The 25,931-nt window shown below is 38.2% G+C and overlaps 2 protein-coding genes across 7 annotated transcripts; one reads left to right on the top strand and one right to left on the bottom strand.

Moving 5' to 3' along the window:
- Positions 1-1,803: 1,803 nt before the first annotated feature.
- Positions 1,804-24,663, bottom strand: LOC146461658 (uncharacterized). 6 transcript variants are annotated; one of them, XM_085086519.1, is made up of 22 exons: positions 24,436-24,663; positions 23,596-23,722; positions 13,090-13,274; positions 12,229-12,410; positions 12,106-12,149; positions 11,330-11,400; positions 10,847-10,906; positions 9,904-9,969; positions 9,209-9,355; positions 9,024-9,063; positions 8,582-8,655; positions 7,969-8,032; positions 7,155-7,264; positions 6,891-6,986; positions 6,677-6,788; positions 6,093-6,226; positions 5,859-5,919; positions 5,440-5,498; positions 4,767-4,883; positions 4,040-4,168; positions 2,843-2,933; positions 1,804-2,512 (listed from the first exon to the last, which is right to left on the bottom strand). In XM_085086519.1, the coding sequence occupies exons 1-22, from the start codon at positions 24,559-24,561 to the stop codon at positions 2,472-2,474; spliced, it is 2,136 nt and encodes a 711-aa protein (XP_084942645.1). In that variant the 5' UTR covers positions 24,562-24,663; the 3' UTR covers positions 1,804-2,471. The 6 variants fall into 6 exon arrangements, with proteins under 6 accessions (XP_084942645.1, XP_084942646.1, XP_084942649.1 ...); XM_085086520.1 differs by having other exon boundaries at positions 9,904-9,966; XM_085086523.1 differs by lacking the exon at positions 24,436-24,663 and adding an exon at positions 14,206-14,345 and having other exon boundaries at positions 23,596-23,729.
- Positions 15,756-19,455, top strand: LOC146461659 (uncharacterized). The gene is made up of 2 exons (XM_085086494.1): positions 15,756-15,990; positions 17,012-19,455. The coding sequence occupies exons 1-2, from the start codon at positions 15,756-15,758 to the stop codon at positions 19,453-19,455; spliced, it is 2,679 nt and encodes an 892-aa protein (XP_084942620.1).
- Positions 24,664-25,931: the final 1,268 nt, after the last annotated feature.

Here is a 25,931-nt window from a genome sequence, read left to right as displayed (position 1 = left end):
AATATCACCTTGTTGATGATTTTCTTTATTCTCGTCACCTATCTGGTTGACAATGTATTGATAATGTAGGGAGAAATTAGATATTGATCACTCATGGGAGTGAAAAGGTTAATGTAGCTGGGAATACTGAAGGAGAGTAAAGATGTCGCTAAAGTCTCTGAAAACACCAGTTCTCCAGTAAAAAAAAATGCTGTGAATCTTGGAAGGGAAAACCCAAAATTTAGCCTGTGAACAGGCTCCTAACTGGGGTGTTTGGCAAAGAGAACAATCAGCAAGTGAGCAAGGTCAGCATGGTCTGCCTCAGACTGCACTCAGCTCACCGATTTTTCTCCTCCCGTTATATCCCACCTGGGACCCTATTCACAGACTATCCAAAATTGGGGAATAAGCCCCCCACGTGCTTTTGACAGATTCACCGAGGGAGATTTAACAACAAAACTCCTGAACAATGTGAAAGGCTACTTCAGATTCAGCCCAAGCAGCGAAGGAGACATCAGGAAACCACAGAGGAAAGACAACATCGCTTGGCTCAACAGACACGCTGCGCCGTCAGGAGGAAACGGGAGAAGAGGAACTGCAGATTGGAATATCACAGGCGGTACAACCAAGGTAGAAATCAACTGTCCACCCAGCCCTAGCTTTGCTAGTCACTTCTAGTATAAGGAGTTTCAGTGTTTGGGGTCACAAACTTGGATGGAAACAGGGGCTGCAGCCAGAGGTAAAGGCCTTGGAAGATACTTATTAAAGGAATTGTAGGCATGGGGGGCACAGATGTTTTTTTCAAGACTGCACCCTCACTGTAACTATTAAACGTATACGCAACGATAACCATGCATCTTACTCCCACAAAAAATGTATTGAGTTTAAGTCCTGGTTCAAACTAGCAACACGACCAGAATCAGAAGAGTCTTCTGACCTTGTGTGAATCAAATATGCAGCAGCAGAAACGGATTCGTTGCTATGGTTGTGGTGGAAAGGTTACTGACAGTGTTTTCCATTTTAAATCTCGTGTGAAGGGATTGGGCATGAGCTATGGATTGGTTGATTCTTCTGCTGGTGCTTTCAATTCCAATCAACCAGCTCACACTTGATTACAAGTGACAGAACTGGAAGAGAGAGGAAATGATTCTAATTGCGATTCTGTCTTGGTTTTTTACTCACACTGGAATGAAAGGTTCTTTAGGCTTCCGATTCTGTTGCTACCGTTAACCAGACCTAAGAGTTCAACTTCAAATCTGTTCCTTCCCTGCACACTTTTAGCTTGACACTGGGATGAGAATACCTTAGGCTGTGTTCCTGTATTTTATAGCAGAACTTGAGGATCTCTAACCCATCTTGACTTAGGATTGGATAGCCTGTGGTCAAAGGCCAAAGTGGTCGCAAGAGTTTCAAGTTTCTTAATGTAAAATCTTGCGCTATTCTTGTTCAGTTTTAAACCCCACAAAGTCTGCTGATCAGTATTAACCTTTTAACCCCTAATATCAAAAAACAAATTCTCTTATTTTGTTCGCACACTTTTCTTGTAAAAGTGCTGGGGAGAAGTTAAAAATATCAAGAAAATTCACCTCAGTTGATCAAATTCTTAATTCTCATGACCTCAGGGGTTGAAAAACCATTGATATTACAAGGAGAAATTTGATGCTGATCACCATGAGGGCTTGAAGGGTTAATAGAAGTATTTCTTAGAAATACAATGTAAGATCCCCATGATTTTCCTTGTATGCCCATACCATGGTTGACTCGGTTCTATTACCCCTGGTGCCGTCCTCATCCTTCCTCAGCAATCTTAAGAGTACAGTCAGATAAACAAAATGTCCAGTTTTATTGATTTTCTGTATGACTTTGTTATACTACAGAAGTATTAAAAAAATAGAGTGGAGTATATACACTTCAGTCGCTGTACAAGGCATCTGCATCCATGATACTTTAAGTGGTTTTTTAATGTTGTACATTGGTGGGAAATAAAGGTTGTCTACAGAACATGTTTTCCTCCAGGCAACAAGGACCTCTAGAGGTGACTGAATTGAGTTATCTGTACATTAAAATATTTTCACTAGCTGATTTAATTAATTCTGAAAAATTTTAACACAAAAATGTCATTTGAAAAAACCTGGGTTTATAATCCAGAAACTGGGACAGTCACAAGACCTGAAAGTCTTCTGATATAACCATTATATGCCATGCATAATTTAACATTGTGGCCTTATACACCACCCAGAGGTGTCGTGATGATTATGTCAGTGATAATTTAATGGTGGTTTTTTATCAGACATTTTTTATATAAGTTAAAATAAGTGTTGATGCTAGAAAAATAGTTCTTATACAAAATATAGGTCAATATTAAAATAATATTATTATACTTTATAACAAACAGCCAGTAGTGGTGGCCTTCTTTATCCCGCCATTCAAAAGTACAAAATTAACATTCCCGTTAACATACAAAATTAGTTTTGTTACAAATTATTCTACATTTATCTGTATGTGTAGGCTGTATCAGCAGGTACAAGGCCAACTAGGGGAAAGAAAACAACAAAACAATGCAAAGTCAGTTAATTAACCAAGATAAAAGACCAAAAAAATATATATATCAGTAAAGAAAAACATGTCCTGTTTTATCTTGTAGGCCGACCTGCACTGTTTCCAGTGTTTCATTTCATTGGTCAAAAGAACAAGTAAACAAACGACAGAACGACCACTACTAGTAAGTGTTTTATTTAGTTTTTCGGTCATTTCCCAGAGTCAGTTGTTGGTACTTTGTGAGAAGATTGTCGCCAGCTTTTCAGAGCTATGTCACTTGTCTCTTCTCCTCCTTAGAACACTTTAACACCACATATTTCCTTACGTTTTTGCTTTCTTGCAAAATCCTTTTGCTCCTGGCTAAGTGGTGCGCCTGCTCCAGGTCTTCCCCAAATTCTGTCCATTGTCTTCAAATGCTGTTAGAAAAAGAAATGGTCAAAAAATATTGAGGAACCTTAATGAACAGTAACATAAAAAAAACCTTCCCAAGGATGTTTTCTGATACATGTTTATACTGCATAGTTGTGCACAGTACAAAATTTCTGCAGTACCGTTTTGGACATTGTTGATTTTCGGAGGATGTATGGAAATAAATCTTTGTACTTTAGAAAGTTCAGTGCTTTCTGGAGGTTAGGGATTTCAAATAATTTGCAATTTCAGTATGCCATCTACCCAATAAGAGTACCTGGACTGCAAACTGTTGACAAAAAAATCTGGAATTCAACACAGGCGATGATCACGTTGAACTTCAATACAAAAAGTAAAATATAACATAAAAGCTCTATCAAGACCTTAGGGATGGGGGGGGGGGGGGGGTGTTTATTTTCAGACCTCAAGAAGGGGACCCATAGGGTGGGGCTTATTTTTTGAACTAGCTTTTCCAAATTTGACTGAATTACTAACTTACAGTAATACTGTGTCATGTAGATCACAAATTATGTCATTCTTACCTGAGTGAGGTTCTCATTGTGCAAAAATACTTCTGCACCTGTTTATTCAAGACTGAGTGTTTCTTATATAGACAAAAATATGAAACTCAGTGATGTTTGACAATTGCTATGTAAGTATATCTTTTGTATTTTCTAACATGGAGGTGTATGTTGGGGGTGGGGGTTAACAAAAAAAAACAACATCTGATCTTCAATGATTATTGGAAGGCTTATTAGAAAGGGGGACTTGACAGAGCTTTTAAGGTAATCCACGCAAACTATGTTTTAAGGTAGTACTGGAGGCTAAATCGGATCTTTCAGATCATGACCTTTTTATAATGTATGGGAGATTAGTTAAAATTAATGGGACCTGTATGCCAAATTTCAGAGATCAGGACTGAAGCGTTCCCGAGTAATAAGCCAGAGAAGTTTGGTCTCTCAGGGGTCTTTCGCTGGAAAAACACAGACTGCCTACTGTGAAGCAGTCAGCTGCAGACTTGACTGACATTGCTCTTCATACAACCAGCTATACAGTGAGTGTACAACTGCAACTGCTAAATAAATAGTAGTCGTGTTCCATAACAGATTTGTACCTCAACCGACTTGACTCTCTGTTCCTCAGCACTTTTTTTCCGCTGTAAATCTCTCCAGTGTGCTTGGGTTTCAAGATCAGTGTGGTATTCATGGCTTTTATCATTCTTTGGTCTTCTTATATTTAAAGCCTGTGCTCAGGAGAATAAAGAGATCATACATGCATAAGCAGACATTTTTGCTGAGGTGTCCATGGATACTTTTGTGGGCCACATGTATGTGAATGGCTGAGAGCATAACTACCTAATATGTTATATTTTAAGTTGTCTTCCAGTCTCATTTTATCAACAGTTTAGGCTTGCAAGTCTTGCATGAAATTATAGCTTTGAAATGGTGTGAATGTCTTATCTAGTACATGCTTGTCAGTGGTCCTTAATTTACTGGTAATTCGTTAAAGTCATTTTGGGGTTACATCAGCCAAAATGTGAAGAGACACAGGAGGTGGCAGGGGGGTTGGTGTCAGAACAGGAGAGAAAGGGAGTGGCAGCAAGGATGAAATAACATATGTGGAGGGGGGGGGGAGGGGTGGGAAATTGGAGGAATAAGAAAAATAAATTAAATATAAATTTGCAAATTATTTTGTGCAGATAAATATTATATTAAATCATAACAGAAAATTAACTCAGAGAAATGGGAACTGTTAAAGACATGGACAGCAGGAGTAAATTATTAATATAAAGCATATGTTTTCTAATCCTATTAATGTGTGACTGTTTAATCTTCACCCACCTGTGATGTGACATCTGATGTGTTTTTCTTTGTGGCAACAATTTCTTTGGTGGCAGCATCATAGCTTGGTTGTCCAACAATGCCAGACCGCACCCACGACGCAACATCATTTTCGCTCTAAAAAATTAACATAAATTAATAAATTAACCCTTCAGCCCTAATAGGTGGTTTGCATTGCCGCCATGTTGGTAAGCAAAATAAAAGAAAATTTGTTCATATAGTTTGTGTAAAAATCGAAGTCCCAGAGGAGAAAAATCTTATTGTTCCTGTACACCAACATGGCCGCCATGACGTCACTTGCAAACCATCAATATCAATATCACTGAATGGATGTATATTCTCTACACTGTCCCCCATATCTTTCTTACGCTACTAGTTGGGAGATTTTCTCTAAAATCAACTGAAGGCATTTCATCTTTGGTGATTATTTTCTTTATTCTCCTGACTTAAATGTTTGAATTATCAAGCAGCGACTTTGTAAGGAGAAATTTGATGTTGCTCATCACTGAGGCTTAAAGGGTTAAGTAAATCTAGGAGGATTCAACTTAAAGTTTAGCCTAACCACTACCAAACCTGGCTGGTTTAAATTTTTTTAAGTTTGGTTCTTGAGAACTGGGAGAGAAAATGGTAAAATGCTGAGCAACGTAATTATGAGGCCAGCTAGTCTGCTTACTTTTAACAGCTCTTCATGTTCAGCCTTCCGTCTGTGTTTACTTTCTTCAGTCTGGGTAACTGTTGGTAAAAAAATAAAACATGCAGCTATCAACAATATACTAAGACTACTAAAGAAGGTGCTTAATGGGTAACTGATGGGAACTGGGAATCCCCCCCCCCCCCCCCTTTTTTTTTTTCAACGGGAAAGTGTCTGGTCATTAAATTTGGATACTGGGAATGGGATCTGTAGCAAGACTTTGGCTGGAATATAGGATTTAAGCAAAACTTGGGCTGGGAAATGGGATTTGAAACCACCCTTCTGGACTCTCTACTAAAAGAACATTGAGCTACTTTTGAATGGGACTAGTAAAATCAAAGCCATTGGCTGAACAAGGTGTGACACTGTAAAAGATGTGAACTAAAAAGTTGTTAGCATACGCAAGGTTGTGAGTAACTGCTGCTTTGCTTGAACATCTGTCTTGCCAGCTGGTGAGGAATCCTATAGAGCAATAAAACAACAGATTTAAAACCCGATAAAACATTCCTCTCATCAAAAGAAAAACGCCGCTGTTGTAATAACCAATTCACGTATGGTCTATGGAGAACATTCTGTAACATCCACTGTGCAACACCCTGTTTGGAAAATCCTTATTAGAAAACAGTGATACTTACAATTGAATCATGCAGTGCTCTACGAGCTTGGATTTGCCCCTCAGGGTCCTTAATAGGGGCTCCTGCACCAGATCTGCCCCAGGGGTCGTAAACATGGCGTTTATCTTTAGGGCTGAAATCACGTTGAACTGTTTCTGTAGGGGGAGAGCAAAATTCATAAAAACATTATGATCATTTCCCAAACTCCTTAGCTGGAATTGGCATTAATTTTTTATGAACAAAATGCTAACTAAATGATTGTATATTACTTGTAAAATATCTTCCACATATAAACAGGTTATTAACAGCTCTCTGACAGCTTGAGAATTCAAATAATATTATTTTGGTAAATCATGACAAGAAATACGATGCAGATTTAAAAATTATGTAGTATTTATAGTGGAGGCTGAATGGACAACATATTTAAAACTATAACCTACAAAGCTAAGAAATTTTGTACTTTTTAAGGTTTAATTTTAATTTAGCGTAATGGAACTTTTTTGGGTTGAAAAATTTGGCCACGTTAGCAGCTCCCTGACATTGATTTTCCTGAGTACCCCCCTGGGCAAAGACCGACCTCTTGCATAATACAACACTGTACTTACGCCCAGTTGAACTTTTTGTTAAAGTCTGTCCTTTCCTTAATTTCAAGTTGCCACGTTCATCAACATTGGGAGCTCCAGCTCCTGGTCGATTGGCTGCAATCCCAATCCCATCCTGTTGATTTATGACGTATAATTCATTTGAGCACGATTTTTCTAATGACATTTTTAAATGCAATTTTTAATAAACAGGTACATGTATAAGATGATTATTTACCAAGTCATTTCCATCCCTTTGTCGCACAGGTTTAACCATCCTTCCTCGTTCATCAAATCCTGGAGGGTTGCCATGGCCTCTTCCCCAAGGATTATACTACAATAAATAAACAAAGGATTAATAGTAGATCTTATTCTTCACCGTTTGTTGTTGCCTCCTCTCAACTTTGCCACTCAATTGACCATGCCACCTCCAAAAATATATTTAATCATAACAAAAATATTTATGATTATTGTCATTATAATTTTTTATTATTTTTCTCACCTCAGGGGAATTCCTGTCTTGTCTGAGGGACTGTTGATTCCTTCGGTTTCCCTGTCGAAGTTCCTCAATGTCTTTTGACAATGTTGTGGGAAATCCGGCTTTTACTGTTCCTAAAAATTAAAAGATTAAAAAGTGCAAGTTGAGTGTTATGATTTCTTGTTACTTAACTAAATGATTTACAAATTTAGAATACATTAGTCTAGCTTATATTAATTCAGAATTCACCATTCACCGAAACCTGCCTGACTCAACTACTGGTTTTGAACTGTGCATTGCTTTACATTTTTGTCTCAAGTTGACAAAATATTACGCTAATTATCCCTTCTCTTTTGAAAGAAGATTTATTGAATATAAACTGCATTCATTTTGTTACAAGAATAAAGCTACAACACAAAATAACAAATATCTGAGCCCCATGACATTTCTGCACAAATTGACTCATGATGCTGCCACCCCATGTAACTACTGAGCTTAACGGCAACTGATGCTAGATAACACACAAAGGAAGTTGAAAGTTGTAATCTTTCATGAATGGAATCAATTCCTCAATTTCTCTTAGTCAGCAAGTATAGGTTATAATACTAATTGTTAAATCCTTCTGAAAGGTATGTTTTTTCAGACTATTCAAATGAACTAATACTAATGAGTCTGACTAGATGGCATCTGCAGATTTTCAGATGCATATACGCGTCTTCAGCAGACACAATATACACATACTGTATGTTTTGGTTCACATAATTCTGTCCTGCACTGTTTATAACCTAAACTTGTACAAAAGTATTTATTAAGTATAAACAAATACAAAAGTTCATACCAGAGCCTGTTTTCCTTGGAGCCCCAGCTCCTTCTTTTCCAAATTGGCCGGTGTAAGTGTGGACCTACAAATATGAAGAATTTTTTATTAATTTCTTCAGAAGTGACCGCTGTTGGCATTATCCCTGGTTCTATGGGCATCAGGGAAAAATACACTGTGACAGGGAATGTTTGCACATTGTACTTGATAAGGTTGGTGAAAACAAACACAGGCCATTCCTTTAAAAAAAAAATTGAGGAGCAGGGATGGCGCAGCGGTGAGAGCACTCGCCTCCCACCAATGTGGCCCAGGTTCGAATCCCGGACACGGCGTCATATGTGGGTTGAGTTTGTTGTTAGTTCTTGTCTTCACTCTGAGAGGTTTTTCTTCAGGTACTCCGGTTTTTCCCTCCCCCCAAAAACCAACCTTTCTAAATTCCAATTCGATTTGAAAAGTGTCCCCAATAAGTGCTCTGCGCTAAAGACATTGACACTTAAATAAACTGATTTATTTTTATTTATTAGTATTATTAATAAAAATTAACTAACAGTACATTTGGAGGGGCCACCCAGTATAAAACAGGTCCCATCGAAATGTTCCCTTTTGACAGTAACAAATCAAAGGATTAACTTACATGATGAATCTCATCTTCAATGCTCTTTTCTCTTTGTAACACTTTTCTTGCTCTTGAACCTTCAATCATAGAGTCTGCAAATGATAACTAACCACAATCAGTCATAAGTAGTTACACTTTGTCTATTCACCATAGAATATTCAAAGATAAAATTAATTTCGTATCCCATAGGTTTCCGGTATGTATAAACTTCACATGGGGAAGTTGCAGTTATTCCAACAAATATGAAAACAATTTTAAGGGTTGCATTAATAAATAATTTTATATTAAATTAAACTTGGGCCTGAGATAGGATCAATCACTTTGGTCCAGTTATCCTGCCCCTGCCTCCCCTCCCCCCCCCCCCCCACCCACCAAAAAAAATTGGAAAAGGTAAATACTAGTAGTAAATATTATTTCCTTCCTTAAGAAAATAATGTATTGTGAAAAAACAACATCTAACCTAATTCCTGTCTGTATCTTTCATCTCGTCCACCATACCTCTGCAAGAAATTGTGTTCATGAAAGTAAAACTGTTAATAAAAATTTAAGCAATGACGTACGTATCAACGACCACTTTATTCATTATTCCCTGCAAATTCATGATCACAAGCTTAGAATTTCAAAAAGAGTTGGGCACATACTTACCAAAACAGGTTCAACATCAGCTTTAGTAGAATGCTTTGGAAATCTAAGCTCAGGATCAGCCCGGAAGCCAGCAGCAACTCTTCCGGATTCTGTTCTGACTGGGGCCCCACCCCCACCCTGCCGACCACCAAACGGCTGATAATTACCCTGAAATAAATTAAACAAACAAAGTTGGCCATCATAAAATGATCATGACTTCACAAACAAAAATACAGCTCCCTCTCTACAGAAACATTTTTCTATTTGGCTCTTGTTTCCATTTGTTTTGCACCAAGGATAGTGCAGGGAGGTTTAAAGTTAGAGGGGGTGCACTTGTACTCATTGCAAGTACCATTTCATTCAAGACATGTTTCTCCACTCCCGCCCCACTATCTCTGGCAGCTGCCCCTTCCCCAAGGGGAATCCCCTATCCTTCCACCTCTCTCCCCACCTAACTAGGGGGGTGGGGGGGGGGTACTCCTCAGAATTTTTGGTGTAGGAGTGTGGCTCAGGTCTCCAAACCCTGAGCCCATTTTGGACCAAATTATATAAGTTTTTGGTACCCTTTTGCAGACTTGGCCTCTAAAAATGTAAAACCTAAACCTATATAGGGGACTACCACCCCCCCCCCCCCCGCCCTTTATATTCCAAACAGACAAGATAACATTAAAAGAGATTAAAATTAAAAATAATTACTGATGACAATTATATAGTACCTCCTGAACAAGGGTATTGGCATTCTTTGTTCTCTTTGTGTCAGGCTTTTCATCCTCACCAGACTGCTAAAATAAAATCACAGCTACATGTAAGCTAATACTTCAATTTACAACAACAACCATAGCTTTCATATACCACACGTTTGACATTCAAATCCTAGCAGTATGCAGGATGTTTGTCCCATGAACCTAGTTTAATGGCCTTAGCTCCCACGAGTCTCCTGTAGCTCAGTAGTAGAGCATCCGAACTAGTAATCGGAAGGTCTTAGGTTCGACTCCTGATAGGAGCACTCGGATTTCTTTTTTCCGAGTATGCCTGCGTCACTTTCTAGAATAATCATCATTCTCATTCATTCACCAGGCTGGAAATATACCATCACATTTCTTTCATATACCACACGTTTGACATTCAAATCCTAGCAGTATGCAGGATGTTTGTCCCATGAACCTAGTTTAATGGCCTTAGCTCCCACGAGTCTCCTGTAGCTCAGTGGTAGAGCATCCGAACTAGTAAATAATATCGGAAGGTCCTAGGTTCAACTCCTGATAGGAGCACTCGGATTTCTTTTTTCCAAGTATGCCTGCGTCAGTTTCTAGAATAATCATCATTCTCATTCATTCACCAGGCTGGAAATATACCATCACATTTCTTTCAACAACCATCATTTTAACAAAAAGCGCATGCCAGGAATAATGGTTTGTGCATGGTCAAGGCCAAAAATGCTAACAAAAACATATAACAAAGAACCTTTCCAGTCTTCATAACCATTGCCTGCGATTCAAATGAACCTAAACCACGCCCACATTCAATAGGATTCTGGTACTGTTTTAGGATAATGGATAGATGGATGTTTTAATGGACATTTTCCATCCTCATCCTGCTACTCCCGCTGATAATCTTCAGATTAATCCACAAATAAAAACAACATCATGACATACTCACCATAGGTGCACCTCCTCCTGGTCGTCCCCAGGGATCATAGCTTCGCAGTTGCTGCAGGTCCTGCAATAATTATAAAAATACCAATTGAATTTAAAAAGGTTTCAGTCAGGGGGGAGGAGAGGGGGGTACTTGTCAGAATTTTTGGTGGGTGTGGCTAATTGGGTTCTTCAAACCTAACCAACCCTAATTTACACCAAAATATGTAATTTTCTGGCCCACAGGCCTCTAAAATCCATACCCATTTTCAGACTTCTAGAAACCATACCTGTTTCTGCAAAATCCTTAACTGTTTTCACTCTTTCAGACCAAAATGGTTGAAATCTATACTCTATTTCAGACCAACAATTAAGGCTCAAAACCATACCCATTGGCACTGCTCATACATATTAGGGGGGGTAGCCGCTGGGTTACATAACTCATGCTAAAGCGAAAAATTCTCACCAACATTTTAATAGAATATATTTAATTAGCTAATACACAAACCTTCCTCTTTTCTTCTTGGTGTGCTTGACGCTGTCTTGCTTTCTCTTCATGATGCCTGGCTAAGAATTCATCTGTTCAATCAAAAAAGAACACTTTATTTAAATAAAAAAATGAAAGACTGGCAATGTAGCCCATTTACAGTTTTGTTCCTAGTGACCCCGCATCTGATAGCAATCAAGGCCTTTGATAGAAACCTCATCAGTACTTTTTGTGAGTGATAAAGCTGTTTATCAAGATTGTGCAGTTCCAGAAAATATTCATACTATACTTTCCCCTCCCGCACAGAAGGTTTTTGTTTCACATTCCTCCCTCCCCCAAGGAAATAATTTCCAGTATAGCTTCATACTTTGCTTAAGATCCCCTCCCCCTAGGAATTTCTGATGACCTTCTATAGATGGGGTGGGTATGGATTTTTTGTGGAACTACATGTACACATTCAACATATAGGATGACCATGCCATATTACTATTCCCTTGATAATTAATCCTTTAAGCTCCAGTGTAGGCTCGATTACCAGCTGCTGTTCGGGAAAATGAGCCCGCGCGAGGGAGCGGCGGAAATCGAGCCTATCTCCAGTGGTGACCATTTCTCCTTACAATGTGGCTGCTTGATTAAACTTTTAATAAAGTCAGCAAAATAAAGGAAATCTAATCACTAAAGATAAAATACGTTGACAGTATTTAGAGAAAATCTCCCAACTAGTAGCATAAGAAATATATGGAGGACAGTAATGAGAATGTACATGTTGATGTAATTTGGGACTGTAATGATTTTACCTTGTGTTAGTGCTAACTTTTGATTCTTCACTGCATCTTTTTCACTGAAATGAAGATTTTAAAAAATATTCATCAGTTGATCAATTTTGCACACAGCTCTCTACAGCAACAGACTGAACTTACGTTCTCTCTTCCAGCCATAAAGAATTGTTTGGACGAGGTGCAGGAGCGGCTCTCCCGACATTTGTGGCTGCATCAGTTCCATAAAGAAATCCTGATGGGTTGGTTTGTTGTTTGAGATTGGCTTGTCGAAGGACTTCATCAGTACCATATATCATTCTGTTGCTGGCTGAACCACCTGGAACCTAAGAAAAATGAATGTACAATCATATATTTGGGAATGCAATTTCAATTCCACACCCGGCTGGGAATGATGAATTTAAGTAAAATCTTCCAGTGTAGAATTAATTTGTTGTAAATGGCAACAAATTTAAATACTATTCTCTAATTTTCAAGATCAGGGAGCAGGGATGGCACAGTGGTGAGAACACTTGCCTCCCACCAATGCGGCCCGGGTTCGATTCCCGGACTCGTCGTCATATGTGGGTTGAGTTTGTTGTTGGTTCTCGCCCTTGCTCCGAGAGGTTTTTCTCTGGCTACTCTGATGTTCCTCGCTCCACAGAAACCGACACTTCTAAATTCCAATTCAATCTGGAAAGTCTCCCCAATTGGTGTTCTGTGCTAAACACATTGACACTTGTAATATCACTTTAAGCTTTAATATCACTTTAAGCTTGTAATATCACTTTAATACTTGTATACTTTAATACTTTAATCCTTTAAGCCCTAACAGTGATCAGCATCAAATTTCCCCTTGTAATATCAATGCTTCAACCCCCAAGGTCATGAGAATTAAGGATTGATCACCCAAGGTGAATTTCCTTGATATTTTAATAACTAATCCCCCCAGTACTTTTATTAGAAAAGTAGAGATAAGATAGGAGAATTTGTCCTTTGATGCAAGGGGTTAAAGTATTTACTTACCCGTCCTTGTACAAAATGTTGCTTCTTTGTGAATCTATCGTTTAGAGGTCTTGCGTCGTTTGTGGTTGATACCCCTAACTCAAATCCTGAATGGTGAGCATTCTTTATGTGGTAATTCTTGCTCAATGGTCTGTGAGTATCCTGCATAGAGGAAGGATTGGCTCTCTGTGGCTCCTGAGGGAAAACTGAAAACATCGAAAAAGAAGCTGAAGGAAAGGTTTTTATCCACAAGGATGACGTTGACTAGTGTCTGCCATTGTCTTGTTTAAAAAATATCAAGAAACTGTGCTTACCAATTATTGAAGGGCTAGCTCAGGGGATAACTGACCTAAAGTGTATTTCAGATTGCTTTTTGCTGTTTTAACTCAGATTCACCAGAGTTTTGCATGAGGGCCTTGAATTTCTTCAGGAAACATTGCTCTGATGATTTATCCACTTCTATATTAGCACTTCACTTTGTGATGAAAACGAACATCTTAGCTTGCCCATAATCATAACTTTTTGTTGCAAAATTTTAAGAAATGCAAAGTAGTGGATAAAACATATTTTCTGGAACCACACAACTATTAAAATATTTGGATTTAAAAGTGGCAGAATCCTCAACCCTGCATCTAAATACTTACTGATAAAATATTAGAAGTTTACAAAAATCACCATACTTAAAACATGTACAACTATTGTGTAAGCTATATTTACAATTTACTCCATTTGAAATAATTACTTGGAAGACTAAATCCAAGACTATCCCTCGAGGGGAGAGAATTATACTTGCATAAATATTAATTATGTAGCCAAAAGGAATTGAGTTAGTGTGAATTTTTCTTATAATTTAACATGTTCTGAAATGCCAAACTCTGGATATCTGAAATCTGGACATTTAACCCTCTCAATAAGACAGTGACATCAATGTGGGGTAAGACAATTTATCACACAATGTCATATTTTACATGCATACACTTTACATCTTCCCCAACAGTAAGGGTCACATGTCCAGCTTTGATCCCTTACGATTTCTAAACTCTCAAACTAACACCACACAAGTGCATGCACAACACAGAGGTGCAGATCACATCACAGTTCTTTGCAGTGCAGACAGAATTTTAAATACTTTCTTACCAGAGTTTTTGTCTCTTGCCGCATCTGAACCATACACAAACCCTGATCCGGCAACACCAGCAACTTTACCGCTATCAAACCACTGAGTTTTATGGTGGTGATAACCTTGAGAATCAAACTTGCCTGGGTTTACACCATCCCTATTAATGATTCACCCATAGATTCTTTAATATTTTGGATAAAACTTCATGCATGTGCTACGTGACAAATTTATTATGGATGACTAATTTTATTGTTAGACCAAGGTAGAAAATAAAATGTAAATACTAAGCAAGTTGGTAAAGAATTAAAAAAAATATTGAAGTGTACTTCAGTGCATGACCAGAATAATACATGTCATCTACAATAAAAGAAGAGCTGACCAAATGCTGATATCCGATCGTGTTTATAACAACAGCGTTTTGCGGCAGTAAGGTATAAACTTATAAAGCTCTAAAAATTGAAAAACAGCCGGCAGATGTTTATTCCGCACCTGCCGCCTGCTGACATCAATACTCAAAATTTGACCCCTTAAATTCATCAAAGCATCGCTTCAAGATTAATTTTTTATATACCAACTACTATGTAAGCATATGCTAAGACAATAAAGGTTTACTGAACGGTTATCCAAACAGCAATTCTCCTTCTTATTCCAATATCCTAACTGAGGCTGATTAAAATTTGCAGTGATCGATTTCTCATATGGTTCATGAGGTGAAATGTGTTTTCTTCACAGACTACCGAAGTGGATGACTATTTAAGAAGTCAAAAACGATCGAATAAAAGATTATTATTTACCATCTGCGCTCACTTGTGACCATAAGAGAATCCGCTTGAGGATTGTGTTATCAGAAAAGATCTAACGTCAAAGATCAATTATTCTTTGCACAAGCATTGTTTAAGATTCTCTATGTATGATTCAAGGGCTGTTTAATTTCCGAGCGAACTAAAAGCTGAATTAGTATTTGTTATAAGCTTAATACAACAACTTATATATGCACAAAACGACGAAAGGTTGAATAGATCTTATGAGGGATCACTGAAAGCGAAACAAAACTCATCGCGGCAAATGTGCCATTTTGCGCGCCTAAACCACATGTTCTTTTAACGTGTTAAATGACTTGAACAGAACAGACACAACTAAGAGTGTACTAAATGACTCAAATAATCGAAAATCACTTACATTGAAAGCTGGATAGCAAGTAGGAGGAAATATCTCCGTGCTTTTGATGCAGCACGTATAGAGAGGCTGAAAAGTATCTCGTCAATGAAATGAAATCAACCTCGGTGTTGCTATGGCAACAATCGAACCCTACGCCTTTTTAAAAAGTGATCAACAACCGCATACAACAATGGATGTCATCCGGAGCCCATATCATTAGGTAATTTTAGCCTTCACGGAACGGTACCCCACCCCTCAGACCCCTAAAGCCCCAAAATTTCAGACATGCGCAGAGTACTTTATTTTGGGAGACTGCTGTTCACAGGAACTCTCGGGCTCATTACTCAATGTTTACATCCAAGCGCATCCAAGCAAATAATTTGAAATTTGCAACAAAAATGTCGAGCAAATGGGAAGCAAAAGGGTTCACGGCAGCCAGTTTTCGCGCAGAAATCAGCCGTCAGTGAAGAGGAAGAAAGAAAATGTTGAAAAAGTGGAACAAACGACTACAAGCGGTGTCAGAGTGCAAGCGAAAAATTTTTTATACGATGAAAAGATCGACAAACTCCAGCGAGAGTGTAAACGTCTGCAGTTTGAAAACGCCGGTCTAAAAAGGACAGTACAAACTCTACGACGAAGCATAGGTAAGTGTCGGTTCAAGAAGCCATGAAACTTATTTTAAATGCATGGAAATTTTTTCTTGAAAATATTCGAGTTAAAAGCCGCAGAGAGTGGCTTTCCTATATACACTTGAACATTTTCGGGGCAATTTAGCGATCGATGCTGTTACTAAATTTAACTTCAGCTTATGTAATTAACCTAACGTAATGATATTATCCGCTTTCTGGAGCACTTAACAAGAAAATAAAACGTTCCTAAAACACAAAAATATCAATATGTTCGGTAGCCTGGGTTTTGCTTTCTGTTCAATACCAAACTTAGTTTGAAGCGGCAATTTTGGCGAGTTTGGACGCTGTGATATCCTCGACTTGCGAAGCAGACTGTGAAACAGACGTCTCCGCTTTGCGGCTTGAATTAAAGGCAAAAAGTCTCTTAGCTCCTGAGTAGATAGTAAACAAGATTAAATTCGGTGCTTAACGCACTTTTGAGAAAGCCTGCTCAGTCTTCAGACCTTTTAAAATGTTCAAAAGTAGATACTTATAAGTTGTGTAGTTTTTGCGGCCGGCAATTGAAAGCCAGTAGCTTGGTCTTCAGTAGGTTCATTTTCATCGGACATTTAAACAAAAAACGTAAAAAATAGTTTACAGTTTAAATGTAATCCGCCGCATATTTCCTCAAAGTGTTGCTATTAAAAAAAGAAATTCCCCTTCGTTTAGTTTACTGGGCAAAATTAAAATCTCGACAGGACATGCGAACCGCCGAGGAAACAATTACTTTCAATGAACACTGTAATAAATATTTTAGCTTTGCTTTCAACAAATAGTAACATGTTTACTGGTACAAGAATATGTCAAATTTAAAAACTTTTCTAACCTTTTCTGACCTTCATGTTACAGAAGGTATTTATTTGTTTGCACTCCCACAAAAAAAAAAAATGGATCAATTTTGGGGACTTTGGTGACAAACTTACATTTATTATTTTAAAGAAAACTCAAGATTGTTTTAAACTTGAATAATAAAATTTTTACATTTTCGTGTCCGCAGTATTTCTTAGAAGAAAAAACAATGACCTGAGGAAGGATGTCTTGAAGCTACAGAGTGAAATGAAAAAGTGTGAAAGAACTTTGAAGTCCACTAGATTGAAAACAAAACAAGTCAGCAACAAACTAAGGGGGGCAAAATCAACTTCCACAAAATTGAAAAGGCAACTAAAGGAAAATGGTGGAATTGTAAATAAGGCACCCAGGTATTCCCTTGTGGATACCTTTGCCCATGGGAACAATGGTTCAAATCAGAGAACAATGTTTATGGCTTGCATGAGATATTTACAGCATGCATGTTTGTTGTCCAGTCAAAAGACACCTATTGCATTACATCTTATTTTTAATATTTTATTTAACTGTAGCCCCCCTATGAATGTGGTTGTCTCGCCAACTACACTGGCAGACTGGAATGTTCTTTTAGGGGAGGCAGATAAACTAATTTTGCGTAAACGATTTGCAAGTAGCAAATACGATTTTCATGTTTGGAGTGATGACTCCAACAAAGGCGGGGAAGAACGGCACATTGTAGGTGTCCACACCTGGTGCCCAGAGATGAATAAGCCCAGGGCTTATGTCCTTGCCAACAGTTTGACAGCAAGTGGATCAGGAAAACACCAGTCAGACGTAGACCACCATGTTGTTCATGATGAATATGGCATATCAGATGTGTCAGGGTTGGTTGGGGATAATGCCTCCACCCAAAAGGGGACAACTAATGGTTTAATAGCAAATAATGCAAGAGTGTTTGGGAAGGAAATGTTCTTTGTTGGATGTTATCCCCACATCCTAAATATTATGTTAAGAAGGATGTGTCAGGCTGGGTTTGGGGCTAAGGGTGACATGAACAACAACCATGTACTGCAATTACTTTATAAGGTAGCTTGGCTCCATCATGAGCGCCCTAGTCAGTATAAATCAATGTATGTTTCACTGGGTATCCTTAGTAAAGAGCCACCCCTTCCTCAGTCTTTCATTGACACCAGGTGGACATATTACTACGAGACTCTTCAGTGGCATCTGAAGTATGGGAAAGCATGTCTTCAGCTTGCAGAGTGTCTCCTACAAAGAATGCCAAAATCAGATAGCCACCACGTAGTATGGCAAAATGTCATCAAGCTGAGCTCTTGTCCCATGATCCAAGTTGAAATTAAGTTTCTGTTTGAGTTCCTTGATAAGTTCATTATTCCATCTCTAAATGCATCACAAGCAAGTGATGAGGAACTTGGTTTCTCTAGTGGATACCTTGCACGGTTATGGCCTGCAACTGTCCTCAAACATCATGAAACATTGAGCAAAATGTTAATGTCCCCGTCAACATATTTCCCTTTAACTGAGCAGCAGATAAAGATGTCACTTAAGGACCCTGCAGCCATCAACCACTTTCATCGAGATGTGCAAAGGCCAATGTTACAAGAAGCAATCAAAGTGATTAAAGACCATGGAGCAGAGTGGTTGTCCTTTCCTAAGCTATTTGGAATTGGGGCAGATCAGAGATACCAAAGTCCTTTCTGGTATTCTGTCTTGAAGGTGCTCAAAGTACCAATCATGCTGACTGAAAGTAAACAAGAAAACAGGTTAGCAAACAATGTCCACATTCATGGGCAAAATCTTCACACATTGGTGTCTAAGGACAGAACTGGACTCATCAAATGGGCCAGCATTTGGAAACTGCAGCAACCACAACTTCTAAATGATATTAAAACACTGGCTGCATCAGCTCAGAGCTCTCTAATTAGCAAAGAAGCTAACCCCCACCTTTTTGAGTTCTTTGCCAAACACATTTTCAGTGTGCCTGTGAACAATGTCATTGCCGAAAGACAGTTTAACCTTTCGCAACTTTATTTTCGAGAAAACATGTCAGAGCTGACAAAACAAGCCTCTATTACTTTTGTTGAGAACACACTTCACAGTGGAAAAAGCAACAACAGGACAACGGAAGCAGCAAGAGAAGTGCATGAAGAGAGAATGAAGGCATATGCAAACATGCTGACCTCAGACCTTCTGAAAGAGGCAAGAAAGAACTTAAACACCATCAGAACATGCAAAACAAATGGGCCCCTAACAGCTAAAGATGTCTACCCAAAAGCCTGGGAAGCAAGAAAACTTAACAGTGAAACACCAAGCATGATTCAGTCTCTTAAGGCTGAAGGTCGCAAACTTGAACTTCGGTGGAAAGCTTCCACCAAAGGAACAACACAATTAGAAGAACAGAGATCATTCAGGCCAACCGTGATTGGAGAAGTCAGAACCGCTGGACAGGTTCCATCGCTGATGCAACTTGCAGCTCTCAAGATATGGGATTATGGACAAGAATTTCCAACTCACGACTTACCAAGGGATTGCCAGTTGTTCATTCAAAACCTGCCAAACACTGTCCAGCCTGCTCCTGCTCCTGCTTCCTCTTTGGACATGAATGTTACACCATTACCTATGCATGAAGAATAGTTCATGTAAGGGGTGGCTCTATTTGAAATTTAATAATTTACCGTATACACAGGCAGACCACCCTCTGTTTGTGTGGTGTAATTTGTGTTTGGAACTTGAGACTTTTTATCCACGCGACACGATCGACCTTGAAATTTTACACTTAGTGGAGAACTTTTAGGTCACCTTTTACCTTTATGTTGAAATAAAGTTTCAAGGAAATGTTGATTGAGTCACGCGTCGTGTTTTTTTACCATCCCGAGCCGTAGAAACCTTTCTCTGGCGAGTTTACTCTTCAACAGTGTTGCGGCCTAAGGCCGGTACTAGAGCAGACAACACTGTTGAACAGTAAACTCGCCAGAGAAAGGTTTCTACGGCTCGGAATGGCAAAAAAACACGACGCGTGACTCAATCAACATTTCCTTGAAACTTTATTTTAACATAAAGGTAAAAGGTGACTTAAAAGTTCTCCACTAAGTGTAAAATTTCAAGGTCGATCGTGTCACGTGGATAAAAAGTCTCAAGTTCCAAACAGAAATTACACCACACAAACAGAGGGTGGTCTGCCTGTGCCATATATTGTAACAATTCCCAAAGCCATGCTATGAAAGGTAAATCTAAGTTGAAGTAAGATAACTGAGAAAAAAAAAAGAAATCATTATTGCATCATAGCCTAGTGTTCTCTTTTTTAATCAAAATATTATTTTACTCAAAGAACCATTTGAGTTTAGTGAGCAAAATCAAATATGCTAGGACATTGTTCCTTTGTTACGGTTTTATCTGTGATTCAAGTAAAGTATACAGTTTGTGACAAGTCTGAAACCTACAGTATGGTCTGGGTTCTTATGGTGTAAATTGTTAATACAAATTATTAAGAAATAATTTCAAGGTAAAATGGTTGTGTTTTTTAATGTCAGTACTTCTGACTCATTTCAATGCATGACTGCAGACTGGTATATGCAAAATATGATCATATTTCTGTGGTTGCTCTAAACAGACTAAACAGTCAGCAATTTTCAGTGAACATAATTTTAGTTTATTGTTATGTAATATTTATCATTTATGTAAGTACATTGTATAATCCATATTTCAGGCAAAATTTGGCAATATTGGTTAGAATGATACAAACATTGTGTATAATATGATTAAAATGATACAGTGCACAAATGTAAGATTATCACCTTGTAAATAGAATGTAGCACAGCAGAATACTTTAGTTGTGTATAAGTCTGATGTAATAAAATGCAGATGATTTTTTTCCAGACCCAGGTTAGTGAGACCTTTAGGATCCCTTGTACATACTCTTAAAATATTCTATCCCCACAGACAATCAACCTTACAGTCTGGCTCGAAAATGCAGGTTTTTAAAACAAGGCCACCGTGACCTTTTTTTGGCGTGCAAATATTAAGCTTATTGTAAAAACACGTACATAACTCTCTCCATTAAAAGAAAGCGTCTCTTTTGCTGGAAAAATTCAATGTGAAAACAAAGTATCCCAGCCAAATTGATCTAGGGATGAATAATACTTAAGCTTATAACAGTATCGTTAAGCTTACTATCACTCGAAAACAACATTTTCTCTTACCTCGACTCTTTGTTTCCTTGAACTGAACATTCCAAAAGCTCTCTCTCCGGTGCATTCGATATTTCACTTTTAGAATTTATATCTTGAGCGCGCGGGGAAAAGGTTGTAATAACTTAAAAAGCGATCAATCTGGGGCTCCTGGCCTTCATTCCCCAAGAAACTAGAAGGCAAATCTTCAATTTGACCGTTTCGATTTCCCGACTTCAACGGTCCCGCACGCGGTGGACAGCAAAACAGTAAAAAAATAAGTATTTATACCACTTCGGCGAGGAAAGAAGAAAAACTAAAACGGTAGAAATTTTAAATCTGGTCCATTCTTTCTACCTTGCATGCTAAAGTACCAAAACTTTTGCGTTTTAAAACGATATTCAACGAAACATACTGCTATGCTTTGACTGGCGAAAATGTTGCCAAGAAATGCTCCAACTGCGCATGTCTGAAACTTTTCCTTCTTGACGTAATGCAATCCATTCCGTGAAGGCTAAATTTTAATTTTGTTTTGATCTCATAATACTGAGTTATTACTTATTTGCCCCAAAAAAATCTTAACAACAGCCACGGTGGGATTATTTCGTTGTCGCCATTTCTGTTTCTGTGAGATGCCAAGTTGGAAATTGTATGTATGAACTTTATCGAATTATGGAAATTTTTTAAATTCTTAAAATAATGGTTGCAAGATGACGTTTTTCCTATCGAATAATTAATGAGGAGTTAATTTTCTTTGGGATGATAAAATTTAAGGATTTCCTTGAGTAAAATTGGGAAGACATTTACTGCAAACTTTCACTAACACATGAGTGCGATTTTGTATTCCAATAACTCCAAAAAAACGTTGTATTCCTATTCCGGAATAGGGTCAATCGAACGCATCCTTAGTCTCAGTTTGGGGAAGTGCATGTTCTTAAAATCTGGCTGAACTGATTTCAGTCTTACCGTCACGACTTACAAAAAATTATAAAAAAAGAGGGACCAAGAGTGTGGAGACGAGAAAAGAGCGAAAACAGAATCACACAAGTGCATGTCAGGACATGTCAGCAGTACACTATAAAACTCACACTGTAACATTGTTACATTTCTGTAAAATTATTCGATCTTATCACTTCAATTGCAAGTTCGTAGATTTGAACTGACAGCAGTAGAACAAAGGCGAACAATTACAGAATGCCGAGGATAACACCCTTAACTGTCAGTGATCTAACGGTCATTACTCTGATTGTTGTATTAACTGCATTTCAAATCATTGTGTAGCCCTCTATTTAATGAAACAGAACTATCCACAAACGCCCTGAACAGGGTATAGGTCGTGTTCGATTGACCGTTTCCCGAAATAAAAACAAAAATTCTGCAAACTTTCGCCGACACATGATAATTTAAGAGCGATTTTGTACTCCAGTCCAGTAACTCCAAAATCCTCTTATGAGGAATTTCTTGTCATCATTGCATGTATTCCTATTCCGGAATACAGTCAATCGAACGCACCCTTAATGAAGGGAGAAGGGAAAATTGGCATCCCATGCATTATCCAAAAGCTGACTAACGCTGATACAAAATAAAGGACGCGTTTTTCCAAAATCAAAATACCTCGAAAAAATAAATATATTCTTCTTCTAAAACGTTAATAAGAATTCCATTATTTTACTTTGGACCTTTGTATATTTTTCATAACTGCGCAACATATACAACATGGATTTTCAGTATTCCTTATTTCGACTATTTCGGAATCCACAGACTATGTCCCAAAAACGACGCGCCCTAAATTTCCCTTTCGAAATTGTTTTCACTTGGTTATGCGTACAGTTTAAAACCAGATTTTTAATCTATAAACTAAATTGCTGCTGTAGCATGTCATTTCGTTTAGCAACTGAACTATTGGGTTCGCCATTCCCTGGGTACCTAGGAAGGGGGTATGAAGAATTGGGGGCCAATAAAATTTAAACCTTTATCGTTGATCTAAGCTAGGTAACGAAAACTGATTGACACCGCTGAAAAGAGCATCTTAAAATTAGTAATTTAAGGCCAAGTTTGAAAGTCATGTCTTTTTAAATAGCGAAGATGCAAGCATTTTTATGAAGACGGACAAAACTTGCTTGTTTCCAGACAAACGTCTATACTGATAAACGTTTTAGACTTATAGCAAAACTATATCTTGGCAATTTTAAAACTGGCCTTTTTCAGTACTAATGTTAAGGTGCTCTTTCAGCAGTCTCAAAGGTTTGGCGTCACAAATTCTTAAATTTCCGTGAGACAGGTCTACAGCAAGAGCGAAAGAAAAAAACCTAAACGTTTCTTCAAAAATCCCGAAATCTATTTTACGGGCACAACGTTTATTGTCAGAAATTCGATTTTAAACAATTTTGAAAGTTAAAACGTCGAAAACTTTACAAGATGAAGAAACACACTGCGCTACTTTGCATGAAAAACTTCAGCTAATCAATAGGAAACGGTTTTGTGAAAAATATTTTTCGGGCGCGAAAACTTTTCGGGAGCCAGTTGGGAAGGGAAAAATAGATTAAAAAGTGAGTGTGCCTGTGCTCCATTCCTATGCAAATAAATAAAAACAAAAGTCAATGATTACCATGGATGGAGTTGACGTGAAACAAGGATTTCCTATTGTGTTGCTTGCTCCAAGGATCCCTGTACTTCCAAGGTTGTGTCGTACGAGTTGATACAGGACAGAACACTGAGGAACGAAAGGTTTCTCCCTGGCGATAAAAAAATGTGAAAGTCAAGTCTTTGCACAAGTTAAGCGATGAATCTGACAGGGGCTTTATATCGACCTCTAACGAAAAAAATTTACTTGTACAGGGTGACGTCACAATGGTGTAAGTGCGCGCGACAAAAGTGTTGAAGGAGCAGCCAATCAGATTCTTTCGAATTCTAAAGTGCGCGTGCGAGGCTGGGTTACAAAAAAAGAGGACGTACTTTTTATTACGTGATTTCATTGGACAAACAACATGACCTCAGTTGAAAAACAATTATTTTCCAGATAACTTTCAGACAAAAGAGCCTAAACTTTTTTATTTTTCTAAATTTTCCTAAATTTTGTGGTTGTTTTTTTTTTATTTATTTATTCATTTTTTATATGTCGAATTGACGATTTGAAAGTTTTTGTGGTATCTATCGTTTTCTGTGAAGAATTTTAAAATTTTACGGTTCCGAAACTGATAGAACTTCGCAGAATGCAAAGAGCAACAAGCTTTTGTCATATATTTTTTTTCGAGTAACTGAACTTTTTCTTTCTGTTTGTAAAAAAATCCAGAAGAAGCAAACCTGGACAAATGTGTTACTACAAAGCGGTATCAATGAAGAGTCGGCAATGAATTAGCCAATCAGATCAACGAATTCAGTCCGAGGAATGTTTACCACCCGGCAGCATCAAACATCATTTTGTCAAAAATTAACTCGATACACTCACCGAACATATCTTATTAACCGGTGCTGGGCCCCAAATATTGTTTCTCAACATATCGTTTGGCGGTGCACTGGTTGATCGCATTGATGGCCCTGATGGGCTCTCCTCTGCGATCGATGCTTCTCGCATTAACAGTTTGATGAACTTCCCATCGATGAATCCAACTTTGCGGAAATAAAATAAACCAGTCCTTTGTATATTTGTTCTTCTAACTGGGCAATTAGATCATGTTAGAAGCGTGTAATTAAGGACGTCATAGAGTTTGAATGAAAAACTGTCAAAATTACGTATGATAGGAAGAGAGAGACCTGGGTTAGAAAGCGAAGGAGAGCACGTGATTGGCACCTGTTAAACACCAGGGACGCTTTCTATTGGGCAAAAATTTCCAGTTCAACCGGTTGAAATGCAAATGGCTCATCGCTTGTAATGTTTTCCCGTTGCTTCGCACTGGTTTTAATTTTCCCGGCCTCGTCATGCATTTCCACGCTTTTTGCTTTAGGTTGTGATTGGTTTAAAGCCCGTGACTTGCAGCATTTTTAATGGCTGTGGCCAAAAGTACTATACTCGAACAGGACCCACCAAACCACAAAATAGATGGTGGTCTCTGCCTGCACCCCCGTTCTTCAACCTGTCTTTATTGCATAGCCAGCCATTTATCCAGCAGTAAAAGGAATGACAATGAAATTCAAACCTCACTTTTCTTATCTAGCAATGCTGACTCTTGCTAGCTAACTATTTCTGTGTCAACTCAAACTTTAGAGCCAATAAAATTTTGTCGTTAATGTTCATGAGATAGGTGGCGACTTCGATAACCCTTCTGCCGCTGACAAGGTGGGTCCTGTTCGAACAAACTTGTTATGACCAGTTCCCTAATTTCTCACCACTTTGGAGACTTCTACTCACAGTAAAGTAGCACATCAAGTATTGTTAAATCCCTTTATTTTTGATAATTCTTGATTACATTTCCACTTTTTTGAAAGACTTCCTTCATATAACCGTTACGTTACCGTTTCCAAAACTCCAAATACATACAAGGATCCCGCATAATCCCCTGTAACTTTAGCAAATGATTGATAGAAAGAACCCTGACCCATACTAATAATAAATGGCTTTATCTTGTGCAATGGGAAAAGCACAACCATTCAGAAAAACCAGGGCTGGGGGTGGGGGGGGGGGGGGGGGAGAAGTCCCATATAAAAGTGATGGGGGTGATCGTCGTACCTTTTAGGCATTAAAATTTGTGGTTTGGTACCTCTTAGGGTGCTAAAATCTGGAATGATTTCTGTCAGAGGTATGGTGTTACCTTTTAGGGTATTGAGCCGAAAAATATGACAGGAAGTAAATGTCAGTCAACTGATTTGGTGCCTCTTAGGGGTAAAAAAAAAAATTGTTCAGACCACGCCCACAGAACAGAACTCTGCTACCTTTTAGGGGTTCTTTCAAAACTTCCGATGACTACCCCTGTCACTTTTATATTGGAGTCCCCCCCCCCTCCCTGG

Source organism: Pavona decussata, unplaced genomic scaffold (assembly GCF_977016875.1).
Source record: "Pavona decussata unplaced genomic scaffold, jaPavDecu1.1 SCAFFOLD_195, whole genome shotgun sequence".
Lineage (NCBI taxonomy): Eukaryota > Metazoa > Cnidaria > Anthozoa > Scleractinia > Agariciidae > Pavona > Pavona decussata.
The sequence above is the reverse complement of the archived record's forward strand: the minus strand, read 5'-3'. Positions and strand labels throughout refer to the sequence as shown.

Coding starts and splice junctions, on each gene's coding strand:
- LOC146461658 (XM_085086519.1), bottom strand. CDS start 24,561: ATGCGAGAAGCATCGATCGCAGAGGAGAGCCCATCAGGGCCATCAATG. Junction 6,987..7,154: donor AAGACAGGAATTCCCCTGAG/GTGAGAAAAATA, acceptor TATTTATTGTAG/TATAATCCTTGGGGAAGAGG. Junction 4,169..4,766: donor CATCAGATGTCACATCACAG/GTGGGTGAAGAT, acceptor TCCTGAGCACAG/GCTTTAAATATAAGAAGACC.
- LOC146461659 (XM_085086494.1), top strand. CDS start 15,756: ATGGGAAGCAAAAGGGTTCACGGCAGCCAGTTTTCGCGCAGAAATCAG. Junction 15,991..17,011: donor AACTCTACGACGAAGCATAG/GTAAGTGTCGGT, acceptor TCGTGTCCGCAG/TATTTCTTAGAAGAAAAAAC.